General features: G+C 40.1%; 2 protein-coding genes across 7 annotated transcripts in view; one reads left to right on the top strand and one right to left on the bottom strand.

The window, feature by feature from the left end:
• Erlec1 (endoplasmic reticulum lectin 1) overlaps nt 1-2,313 on the bottom strand; it is a 31,026-nt gene extending 28,713 nt beyond the window's left edge. For all 4 annotated transcript variants that reach the window (XM_034508953.2, XM_076937954.1, XM_076937956.1 and 1 more), the window contains exon 1: nt 1,947-2,313. In XM_034508953.2, coding sequence (XP_034364844.1) covers nt 1,947-2,108 — 162 coding nt within the window. In that variant the 5' untranslated portion in view covers nt 2,109-2,313. The remainder of the gene's footprint in view (nt 1-1,946) is intronic.
• Nucleotides 2,314-2,333: 20 nt separating this feature from the next.
• Nucleotides 2,334-12,827, top strand: part of Asb3 (ankyrin repeat and SOCS box containing 3) — a 96,381-nt gene continuing 85,887 nt past the window's right edge. The window contains exon 1 of one of the 3 annotated variants that reach the window (XM_034509265.2): nt 2,334-2,490. The gene's annotated coding sequence lies outside the window, so the exon portion shown is untranslated. Of the gene's footprint in view, nt 2,546-12,827 lie in introns of all 3 variants that reach the window. The other 2 variants (XM_076937951.1, XM_076937953.1) reach the window with 2 other exon arrangements.

Raw genomic sequence — 12,827 nt, 5'->3', positions numbered from 1 at the left:
TATTTTGGATAGTAGACAAAAGACTTTATCCTAGTTCACACAGCTGCTGAGTTACTTACAACTGTCCAACCAACTGATTCATAAAAATAACTAGCAACCACATACAAGGTAGTTATTTCAATTAAATATTATTATTTAATTGGAAGGGAAGTGTTAAGACTACAGAAGTATTTGAAAATTTCAAAAGACCAACTATTAAAAGCTTACTTTTGTGCAAGGATATGGCTCTTTCCCCAATTTATAGAAATCATCTAGATTTTTTTTTCTCAAAACAATTCAAACTAAACAAAAAGAAACAAAACAAAACTCCCAAGTCTTTGATATGTCCATCTTAGATTTTGTTGCCATCTCCTCAGATCTGTAATATTTTGCACAGGTGTTTAACACTGGAGACTAATGGAAATAAAAAATAAAATTAAAATATCAGATCACTAATACAAAGATAGACTTGACTTTCCAGAGAAACATTTACTACTCACATTCAAGAATATGGTCAGAATGTAGCAGAAAGGTAGAGAAACAAATGGAGTATGAAAATACACCATAAGCAAAAACCAAGGCAAGCAGAATGCCATGTGACACTGTGAAACTGAAAGTCTTCTGCCCTAGGCTATGTTTTGTCACTGATTTATATTCTAGGTGCCTAGCTTGGTACATATTGTTTTGGCATTATGTTAATACCTAGTAATATCTCAATGGAATAGTAAGTGAAAAAATGTAATAAAATTGCCCCAACTTGAATGATGACATATAATTTGAATACAATTAAAAAAACAAAAACAAAAACCAAAAAATCCAAAACAAAACAAAACAAAAAAAAACAAACAAAGAAAAACCCTTTTGCTTTCCCTGGGATGTCAATCTGAAGTAAATGAGTATATGGTACAGCTAAGTGGACAATCTTTAAAAAGATTTTATTCTTCTCTTTAATTCTGTGTGCAGGTGTGTAGTTACATCCAGGAGTGCAGCGGGAAGATGATTGATGACACTAGATCCCTTGGAGCTGGGGGTAGTTACATGGTGGTGTGAGCTACGGGATCTGGGTGGTAGGAATCAAACTTGTATCCCTTGGAAGAGCAGTAAGTTTTCTTAACTAAGCTATATTTTTATCCCACGAGATCACCTTTTAAAATAAATTGATCTGTAGTAATTACACATGGATAGACTTTTAAACACTATACTTTCTCAAAACAGAATTTTCATTCTCGTCAGATTATACACCAAAATCTCATATTCTAGGACTGGAGAGATGGCAAAGAAATTAAAAACGCATTATTACTCTTCTCAGAGGAGTGGGTATAGTTCCCAGTACTCACGTTCAGGGCCTCACAACCACCAGCCCTTTCATTCTTGCCTTTTCACACAATACACATTAACGATCATAAAATCCTTTTTATCCCAGGTTTTAGAGTCCTAAATAACATACACTCAAGCCTCTAGTTTATTCTGCATGGCCAGCAGTATTTCGGCATCCAAGTTCACTAATGTCTTCCAAACCAAACAGCCCTCTCAAATGCCTTTAAGGGAAAAGATCCCCAGAAGCTGAACGGCTGTATACGTCGTTTTAAAGTGTGTGTTGGAGAGGAAGAATGAACAGAGATGAGGCTCCTGTCTGTTGGACGGTTGTGTGGGTAGGGTGATGTGCTAGTAATTCTAAGACTTCCTCCACAGAGTGGGGCTATTTGGAAGCCAGGTCTAACGCGATGAGATTTAAAGGAGGGAGATTAAGTGACTGCTGGATCTCCCAGTTAGTATGGAAGGCATATCCACTTAGTGTGCTAAATGAATTAATGGATGAACGAAGACACTTCGGCTTGGGGACGATAAACGCTTGGAGGAAAAAAAAAAAAAAGGTTCTGAAAGGAAAAGCTAGGGAAACTGAGGGCTGGCCCGAATGTTTCGTGCCAGAAAGTGGGGAGAAGGCTGCGGCTCGAGAGGGCACTGACCAGAGAGAACTCGGTGCCGGGCCAGTTGACTCGGAAGGGGATGTCGTCGCTGAGCTGGGGCAGCGCTCGGCCGCCGCCGGACGCCTCCAGGAGACCGTACAGAACCAGCAACAGCGGCCCTCCGGGGACCAGGCTCCGCAAGCCGCCGCCTCCTTCCTCCATTGCCGCGTCCTCCAGCCGCCGTCACAACCTCCTCTACCCGAGGGGAACAGGTGGAGGAGGAGGAGGAGGAGGAGGAGAAGGAGGCGGCGGCGGGACTACAAAGCGTCCTTGGTGCAGGAGACTCAACCGCCGCCACGTCTCCTTCCGGACGGCAGGGCAAAGCCGCCTCCGCCCTTACAAGGGCTTCGGGCCACCGCTTCCGGGGCAGGCAGCACATCAACATCCGGGGTCGTGGGGTCGGTGGCTTACGGAAGCCCGCGCTTGGGTTGCGTTGCAGTGCGTTGCTGCCGTAGCATCCTAGCGGTTGGACTCAAACGCGGAGGCCCGGGACTGACGCTGGTTGAACGGGTCGGCAGACAGCCCTTGGGCGAAGCGGCCCAAAGTGAGTCCTGGCCAGGGCGCTCAGTCCAGCCGCAAGGGTCTCTCGGGGGTTGAGGGTGAGTGGGCAGCGGCCGGTTCTCAGAAAGCTGGTAGAGAAGAGAGCAGTAGAGTTGAAGTAGAACTTACAGTTCTGACTGAGCTGCCTACCCTCCACTCTTTTGCTAATTGCATTCTCCATCTTCTCTCCAGGGGCTTCTCTTAGCTTCTTTTGCTGGAGACTGTTGTCACGTCGGTCTGAGCTACTTTGTGTTTGGGGACACCCGAGGGACACCTGCCATGTCCTTAGACTTTCGCATAGACTTGGACGGTTAGGCTTTTGCAGTACTGCATTTTTACTTTAGGAGGGGTCTTCCCTCCCTCGTTGTAACTTAGGAACCCGGAAAAGCTTCTTTACATCAAGGCCAGAGCCAGGTGAATGTGAAGTTACGAACCAAGTTGCAGCAGACTGCATATAGACAGAAAGTTTTGGTTTCCTCTCCCTTCTTGAAAAAAAAAATAATGTCTGCATTTTTTCATCTCCAGTATAATAATTTTACAGTGTTTGCGCCATAGAACATTTGGTAAAGACTGCCCATGCTTTGGTGTTCAAATCCACTGGAAGAAATCAGAGACTTAGACTCAATTCTAATTTAGATTAAATGAACTTATTCTTACTGCTTGCAGAAGGAAGGCAGCCATAGAGCAAATACAACTTCCCTTGCAAAAGGTGAATTAAGGTGGGTTTTTACAGTGGACGTCCAACAAGTGTGAATCCAAAAGGTGTGAATTACTGATCCATGGAGTCCTCATCTGATCAGGAAAATTGTCTTACTTCTCTTAGTTGTTTCTTACTTTCTCACTATATAGCAATACCAAGACCATTTTATCCCTTTCCCATAGTGGTTGTGAGTTTTACCTAAGCAAAGCAGCGGATAATCCCTCACAGCCCGTTACCTGCTTCTTATTGTACGAGTAGGCCATTAAGATCTCCCAAGGCATTCCAGAGCAAAAAGTCAGTGGCCCTTAAGAGATGCCTGGCTCTATGTTAAGTTTCTTTAGTCATCACAGAGGACTTGTGTAAATTATTACTCAGGTCAGCATTCCAATGACTGAGATAGAGCAGTTCATTTCTCGGTGGACAAAAAAACAGTGTCATTAGGTTAAGGCTGGCTGTCATGTCGCCACAACCAAATTTGAACCAGATCAGAAAGCAGGAAGACCAGTCCATTTTTCATTTCTATAAGTTTTCTCTAAGGTAAAGACTCAACACTATTAAAGAAAACAATATTGTTCTAGAACTGATGTATTGTTCATTACATTAGCACTTCTTCGTGTTTAATGTGTGTCAGACGCTGGGGTTGGTAAGCTAGGGACTAGATAGGCTCCTGTCGTATGTATCCCATTTTCTAGTACGGAAGAGTATACAAATGAATGGGTATGAACTAGGGGCTAGAGAAATGGTTCAGTTACTAAGAGCACTGGTGGCTCTTCTAGAGGACTGGCGGTTAGGGACTGGCGGTTAGGGTCCCAGCACTCACATGGAGACAGGCTCCAACCATCTGTAACTCCAGCTTGAGATCTGACACATGCACAGAGATGCACAACATAAAACATAATAATAATAATAATAATAATAATAATACAATCATAAAAATTCTAACTAGATAAAATAATACTTAACACTTATTACTTAGTTTCTGTTAATCATAATATAAATACTTCTACTGCATTAAGAAGCCTAATCCTTATGAGTCAGGTTCTGTAAATTTTATAGTAAATGGATGTTGGAATGAAGATAAAAAGAAGGAACTGAAGAATTCCAAACTTGGACAGAAAAGGTGTCCAGGGGAGGTGACACTAGACCTGGAACTTAAAGGGTTTATAGGATTTCCTTAGGCAGTAGGGAGTGTGTGTTCAATCTTCAGATGGTCCATTAGTGCTTTCTGGTGTGGTCAGAGGACAAGGTGAGGCAGAATGAGCAGCAGCAGATTGGGAATATGGAGGAAGAGAGAGTTGGTTCATAGAATGTTGCTTAAGTGTCAAAGAAGGGTCTGAGCTTTTTAAAAATAGGTCAGCATTTATTTGGTCTGAAATTCTATGTGTAGCTTGGCTGACCTTGCATTAAGAGTCTTTATTTTATTTATGTATATGGATATTTTGCCTCCATGTGTGTCTGTGTACCACATGGGTGCAGTGTCTGTAGAGGACAGACGAGGGTATTGGATCCTTTGGAATTGGAGTTTCAGGTGATTGTTACCCTTCATATCTGGGAATCAAACTTGGGTCCTCTGGAAGACCAGTTCTTTTAACCTCTGAGTCATCTTTCTAGTTCCTTGTCCTTGAATTTGTAACCCTGAGCCTCTCACAGCTGGGAAGGTCAGAACTCTTTGAAGTGGTAGACTTTGCATTGGAATCATTTGAGGGTATGTCTGTTTTTCAAGCCTACAAAGCAAATAGAGATGACCAAATGGATTAAATGTTTGAATGGCCAGAAGAAGAAAACTTAGAGGAGTAATTGAATAATTGGTGTTTAAGGTGTTAAATAGTTGTCCCTGCTTCAGACTGAGATTATAGTGATAGAATATGCTGTCAATGGAGCAGGTTCAAGTAAGGAAGAAATAGAAGTAAAATAATTTCTAAATGCTGCAGAGAAACTAGGTTTACGTGAAGGAGAATGCCACTGGTGTGTTTGGTGTTTGGTAAGTGGTCTCGTACCTAAGCGGGTAAACTCTACCTAAGCAGGTAGGTGCCTGGGAGGAAGTGGCACTTATGATTTGCCTTGAATAGTTAAAAGAGGAGAATTACATAGAAATGTCCAGGCAGAAGCCTGAGGCAGGAATGAGGTTGGCCTGCCTGGTGGTTTACATATGCCTGGCCCATGGGAAGTGGCACTTAGGAGGTGTGGCCTTGCTGGAAAGTGAGGCTCTGTGGAGGAGGGCTTAGAGGCCTCCTATTGTTTAAGCTCCACCCAGTGTGGAACAGAGAGCCTCCTCCTGGCTGCCTGTGGAAGGAAGTTCCTGGCTGCTTTCAGATTAAGATGTACAGCCGGCACTTGGGAGGCAGAGGCAGGCGGATTTCTGAGTTCGAGGCCAGCCTGGTCTACAGAGTGAGCTCCAGCACAGCCAGGGCTACACAGAGAAACCCTGTCTCTAAAAACCAAAAAAAAAAAAAAAAAAAAAAAAAAAAAGAGTTGCTTTGGTCACGGTGTCTCTTCACAGTAATGAAACTACAACTAAGACAGCTTGTTTGAAGGACAAAGAGGCCAATATAGCTGGTGTACGTTGGAGAGGCTGGGAGAGGTCACTTGTATGCAGGACAGTGGCAAGGCCTGACTTCCACTTAGGAATACCATTATGGTTGCTGTATGGAAAAGTGATTTGGGGGCTGTTGTGTGTTGAATATGTACATATTGCTAGTATGTAAACAGTTCCTAATCTTCAGAACCCAAATATAAACTACTTGGAAATAAAATATTTATAGCTGTAAATTCAACTTAAGATGAGGTCAAAATGAATTAGAGTGGGCCTTAATCCAATGATTAAATCTTTTTAAGAAGGGTGAAATTTGAACTTAGAAACACAGGGAAAATGTCATGTAAAGGAAGCAGAGGTTTGAGAAATCTATTTACAAAAGCTGGTAGCACAGAAATAGAGAGGTTTAATCAGACATACTTTTTATTTATATGCATACAATAACAACAATTTCTGTTCTAAAATTGTATTATTGTATATATGTATGTGTGTGGGGGTTATAGGCGCATGTCACAGGAAGGACCACTTTTTGAACCTTGGAGTGAGACAATGTTAAGAGGCTGTGTAAGATGGTAAGTGACCATATGTAACAGCACAGGATGGGATTACAGGTAAAGATGGAGCTGACTTATGCTGGCTAGTTTTATATCTACTTGACACAAGTTAGACACCTTTTAGAAGAAGGAACCTCAATTGAGGAAATGTCCCACCAGGCTGGCCTGAGGACAAGCCCTTGGTGCATTTCCCTGATTGAAGATTGATGTGAGAGAGCCCATCTTACTGTCCCAGGTGTCGTAATAAAACAGGATGAGCTAGTGATGAGGAGCAAACCAGTCACTTCTGCTATGTCTGTTCCGATTCTGCCTTCAGATTTCTGCCTTGACTTCCTGCCTCTATGATTTCTGCTCCAATTTCTGCCCTGGCTTCTCTCAGTGATAGACTTAAAAGCTGTGAGCTAAAATAAATTCTTTCCTTCCAAAGTTGCTTTTGGTCATGGTGCTTTATCACATTAACAGAAACCCCAGCTAAGACATGACTGGATTGGATAGAAATCAAGAACTTGCAAAGTGATATTAATGAAAGCAATATGCTCTTGTGTTTTGGAAAGGTTAGGAAAGGTATTCTCAACCTTGATACTATTGGTAGTTTGACTGGAGCTATACTTTGTGTGGAGTGCTATAGTGTGTTCTGTATGTTTGCTTTCCTCACCTTGGGTTTACCAGATGCCAGTAACAATTGCTGACTTTTTTATACCACAGTTTGTGACACTCAAAAGTAACCAGACATTTTCAAATGTCCTCTGCAGACCAAAAAAAAAAAAAAAAAAAAAAAAAAAAAAAAAAAAAAAAAGGCTGTGGTTAAGAACAACTAGTCTAGACTTTTAAATAAGACACATGTTTCTCACTTACTGAGTGAGAAAATCTTCAGGAATGTATGGATAACCTTATCACTCCAAGAATTTGGTAGGAAGTGAGTCCTTCCTATGTTTTAAAGGCCATATTCTATCTGTAATGACATGTCATTTTACCTTGCATTGGTGTCGTCATATCATATTAGTCCTTCTCTGTCATTTGCTTCCCTCACTGCTGTGATCTAATACCTAACAGAAGCAGCTCAAAAAGGAAGCATTTATTTTGGTTCCTAGTTCAGGAAGTAGCATCCATCTTGGCAGGGAAATCATGGCAATTGAGGCAGTTCTCTCCTCAGCCAGCAGCTGCAGCTTGATATGCAGCTTGGTCATATGGCTGGGGATCAAGAATTAGGGGCTCTCGAGGAAAGTACATCTGGACTGTTGCCCTCAGTGGCCACCCCGGTTACCATCTCTACTGCTTGCCAGCTGTGTTTCTTCTCACTACCCCCCCAACCCCTAAAGAGCTACTAGCTGGGACAAAATACTAAGCAATGAAGGCCTGTGGGGACATACACCTGTCATTCAAAACATATGGCTGAAGAGGATGTTGGATATAAATATGTACAGGATTGTCCTGAGTCTGTATTTACTCCATGTTGTAGCCTAGGAATTATTTTGGGAACCCCCCCCCAAAAGTCGTATTACTTTGTCTTTTCTAGACTTCTCACCAGAATGGTATAAGAACAAATAACCTAAAATTTCATTTGACTTTCTGTTTCCTGGGTCTAGATAAAATCCCATTTGTTTTGCAGGTTTCATTTCTCTGTAAAGGGAATTAGCTGTAATGAAGCAGCTCCCAATGAGTCCAGTGACCGCAAGTTGTACACTACTCATCTAACAGCCTGTTGGGAGGTGGTGTTGTAGGTAATAAGGCTGTTATAAAATTGATTAGATAAAGATCAAGAGGTGGGTCAGTGCTGGGATTATAGACATGAATTTCCAGAGTTTGCCGAGAGTAAATTTTAAATTTCTCATAAAGAAGTCATTTTGAATTGCATTTGCCTGATGACTAAGGACTTTGAACATTTCTTTAAGTGCTTCTCAGCCATTTGAGATTCCTCTGTTGAGAATTCTTGGTTTAACTCTGTACCCCATTTTAAATTGGGTTGTTCAGTATTTTGGAGTCTAACTTCTTGAGTTGACCAAGCCTGCTCAGTCAACAGGTTCTCCAGTGCAGGAGTAAGGATTAAAAGAAAAGAGACAATATTGCAGCATGACCCCAGCCAGTTCTGAGGCTAAAGGCTGGTTTATTTTTTCCCAATTTTCTTTTAAACCATTTTAATTACATGCAAGTATTTAGGTCAGTTCTAGGTTGAGGAACCAGCAATACAATAGATGCAAATAGTCAAGGAATAAACAAGGCAATAAACAAAGTCCACTGATTATAAGGGCTCATCAGGATGACAAAAATATCTGCGCCTACTTCCAAGTCCTAGCCCACAGTCATGTTCATGCCTGAGGCCTACTTCTTTTGTTCTAGCCTAAGACTTAGATTCCTGACTGAAATTACTTCTCTGTTTTAGCCTAAAATTAAACTCCTGCCTGAACTTACTTCCTTGTCAAGGCCCAATGTCAGATTCCCGCCTAAAGCCCATTTCCTTGTCCTTGGCCAATGCCAAATTCCTGTCAAGCAGCCCCAAAAGCTCTCCACATTGAGTTCTTTATATATTTTGGATATTAGCCTTCTATCAGATGTAGGGCTAGTGAAGATCTTTTCCCAATCTGTGGGGTACCGTTTTGCCCTATTGATTATGTCCTTTGCTTTTCAGTTTCAAGAGGTTCCATTTCTCAATTGTTGATTTTAAAGCCTGAGACACCGGTGTTCTGTTCAGGAAATTTTCCCCTGTACCTAAGTATTTGAGGCTCTTTCCCACTTTCCCTTCTGTTAAATTCAGTGTATCTGGTTTTATGTTGAGGTTCTGGATCCATTTGGACTTGAGCTTTGTACAAGGTGATAAGTATGGATCAATTTGCATTCTTCTACATGCAGACCATCAGTTAGACGAACACCATTTGTTGAAGATGCTTTCTTTTTTCCACTGTATGGTTTTGGGTTCTTTGTTAAAGATCAAATGTCTGTAGTTGTGTGGTTTTATTTCTGGGTCTTTGATTCTATTCCATTGATTGTACTATTTGTCTCTGTATGAATATTATGCGATTTTTATTACTGTTACTCTGTATACACCGTGAGGTCAGGATGGTGATTCCCTCAGAAGGTTTTTATTGTTCAAAATTGTTTTGGCTATCTTGGTTTTTTGTTTTTCCATATGAAGTTGAGAATTACTCTTTTCCATGTCTGTGTAGAATTTTGTTGTGAGTTGCATTGACTGTTGATTGCTTTTGGTAAGACATGCATTTTCACAATGTTACACCTACTGATTCATGAACATGGGAGATCTTTCCATCTTTTGACGTCTTTTTTTATTTCTTTCTGGAGAAACTTAAAGTTCTTGTCATACAGCTTTTTTACTTGCTTGGTTAGAGGTTCACTAAGATATTTTATATTATTTGTGGCTATTGTGAATGGTGTCATTTCTCTAATTTCTTTGTCATTTGTGTAAAGAAAGGCTACTGATTTGAGTTACTTTTATATCCAGCCACATTGCTGAAGTTGTTACTCAGCTGTAGGAGTTCTCTGATAGAATTTTTGGGGTTGCTTAGGTATCTATCATATCTGCAATAGTGATGCCCTGACGTCTTCCTTTCTAATTTATGTCCCTTTGATCTGCTTTAGTCATTTTACTGCTCTAGGCAGAACTTCAAGCACTATTTTGGATGAGGTCAGAGTGTGCAGCCTTGTCTTGTCCCTCATTTTAGTGGGATTGCTTCAAGTTTCCACTTAATTTGATGTTGGCTGTTGGTTTGGTGTATGTTGCTTTTATTATGTTTAGGTATGTGCCATGAATTCCTGATCTCTCCAAGACTTTAATATGAAGGGGTGTAAGATTTTGTCAAAGGCCTTTTCAGCATATAATGAGATAGTCATATGACTTTTTTGTTTGAGTTTGTATATATATTAAAATACATTGATGGATTTTCATATACTGAATCATCCCTGTATCCCTGGGATGATGCCTACTAGATCATGGTGAATGATGTTTTTAATGTGTTCTTGAATTCGGTTTGTAAAAATTTTTACTGAGTATTTTTGAATTGATGTTCATAAGTGAAATTGATCTGAAGTTCTCCTTCCTTTTTGGGTGTTTGTGTGGTTTAGGTATCATTGTAACTGTGGCTTCATAGAATGAATTAGCAAGTGTTCCTTCTGATTCAATTTTGTGGAATAGTTGAGGAGTTTTGGTATTAGCACTAAAACCATCAGGCCCTGGGCTTTCTTTGGATGGGAGGTTTTTATTTACTGCCTCAATTTCCTTAGCAGTTATGGGAATGCTTACCTGATCTTGATTTTACTTTGGTACGTGGTATCTGTGTATAAAATCATCCAGTTTTGTCGAGTATAGCCCTTTGTAATAAGATCTGATGATTTTTTTTTAATTTCCTCAGTTTCTGTTGTTATCTCTCCCTTTTTTTTCCATTTCTTATTTTGTTAATTTGGATTCTGTCTATGTACTTTTTAGTTAGGTTTGCTATGCTAAGGATTTATCTATCTTGTTGATTTTCTCAAAGGCCCAGCTCTTGATTTTGCTGATTTTTCTGTATTGTTCTCTTTGTTTCCATTTGGTTGATTTCAGTCCTGAGTTTGGCTATTTCCTGCCTTCATTTTTTTTTTAAAAGAACTTTCAGGTATGCTGTTAAGTTGCTAGTATAGGATCTCTCCAATTTCTTTAGGAAGGCACCCAGTGCTATGGATTTTCTTCTTAACAGTGCTTTCATTGTGTACTGTAAGTTTGGGTATGATGCGCCTTCATTTTCATTGAATTCTAGAAGGACTTTCACTTCTTTCCCTACTTCTTCCTAGACCAAGTTATCATTGGGTAGAGAACTGTTCTATTTCCAAGACTATGTGGGCTTTCTGTGTTTCTGTTGTTATTGAAGTCCATGATGATCTGGTAGAATGCAAGGGATTATTTCAACCTTCTTGTATGTTGAGGCTTGCTTTGTTTCCAATTATATGGTCAGTTTTGGAGAAGATTCCATGGGGTACTGAGAAGGTGGTATTTTCTTTTTGTGATGGTTTATATATGCTTGGCTCAGGGAGTGGCACTATTGGGAGGTGTGGTTTCTCCATCTGTGGTGATTGAAAGTCTTGCTGAGTATAGTAGGCTGACCAGGTCAGCTCAGTCAGTCAACAGGTTCTCCAGTGCAGGAGTGAGGATTAAAAAGAAAAAAGACAATTAGACAACATTGTAGCATGACCCCAGCCAATTCTGGGACTGAAGGTGGCTTATTTTTTCCCAATTTGCTTTTATACCATTTTAATTACATGTAAGTATTTAGGTCAGTTTTAGGTTGAGGAACTAGTAATACAATAAATTCAAATAGTCAAGGAACAAGCAAGGCAATAAACACGTCCTGTGATTACTCCTGTGATCACTGTTTCTAAGGGCTTATCAGGATGAGCCTACTTCCCTGTCCTAGCCCAAGGTTATTTTCATGTCTGAAGCCTATTTCCTTGTTCTAGCCTAGAATTTAGATTCCTGACTGAAATTACTTCTCTGCTTTAGCCTAAAGTTAGATTCCTGCCTGAACTTACTTCCTTGTCATGGCCCAATGTCACATTTCTGCCTGAAGCCTATTTCCTCGCCCTTGGCTCATGTCAGATTCCTGACAAGCAGCCCCAAAATCTCTCCACAGTAGCCTGGGCTGGCATCTGTGGTCTCTAAGGGTCTAGCTGACATATGTCCAGGATCTTTTGGCTTTTAGAGTCTTTATTGAGAAGTCAGGTGTAATTCTGATACAGCTGCCTTTATATGTTACTTGGCCTTTTTCCCTTACAGCTTTTAATATTCTTCCTTTGTTCTGTACATTTAGTGCTTTGATTATTATGTGATGGGAAGATTTTCTTTTCTGTTCTAATCTATTTGGTGTTCTGTAGGTTTCTCATACATTTATGGCCATTTCTTTCTTTAGGGAATTTTTCATTTCAAAGGTTGTAAAAACAATTAACCAAAGATCATAAAAGGGAACTAATGATTTATTGTAGGTGCAAGGACAGGAGATAGCATACTGACTGGTCTTATCTATACAAAACTTTGATAATAACTTAGTCACAGATATTATGTGGAGCCAGTGTCAGAAAATTAATGATTTTTTGTTTTGTTTTGTTTTGTTTTGTTTTTGTTTTTTGAGACAGGGTTTCTCTGTATAGCCTTGGCTGTCCTGGAACTCACTCTGTAGACCAGGCTGGCCTTGAACTCAGAAATCCGCCTGCCTCTGCCTCCCAAGAGCTGGGATTAAAGAAAATTAATGCTTAGCCAGATAATTTCTCTTACTGTAAAACATGTGTAAACATCTGTTGTAAACTTCTTATTCAATTTATGATTTAAATTTATGTTTGAAATTTTAGTGAAAAAAAAAAAAGAATACTTGAAAAAAACATGTGATCTACTCCCCTAAGAAAGGTACAAAAACAAACAAATCCAAGAATGATTACATTGCATGGCATTAGTATTACATCAGAGCCGAGTAAAGAGCAAGATTAGGAGGAAGAAAGACAACAGAGTAGAATAACTTAGAAAATTAAAAGGGAACTTAGACATTAAGAGAGCAATACAACAGAATGCAGAAAGAAAGAGG

The sequence above is a fragment of the Arvicanthis niloticus genome, chromosome 7 (assembly GCF_011762505.2).
Source record: "Arvicanthis niloticus isolate mArvNil1 chromosome 7, mArvNil1.pat.X, whole genome shotgun sequence".
NCBI lineage: Eukaryota > Metazoa > Chordata > Mammalia > Rodentia > Muridae > Arvicanthis > Arvicanthis niloticus.
This window is presented reverse-complemented; position numbering and strand designations above follow the sequence as displayed.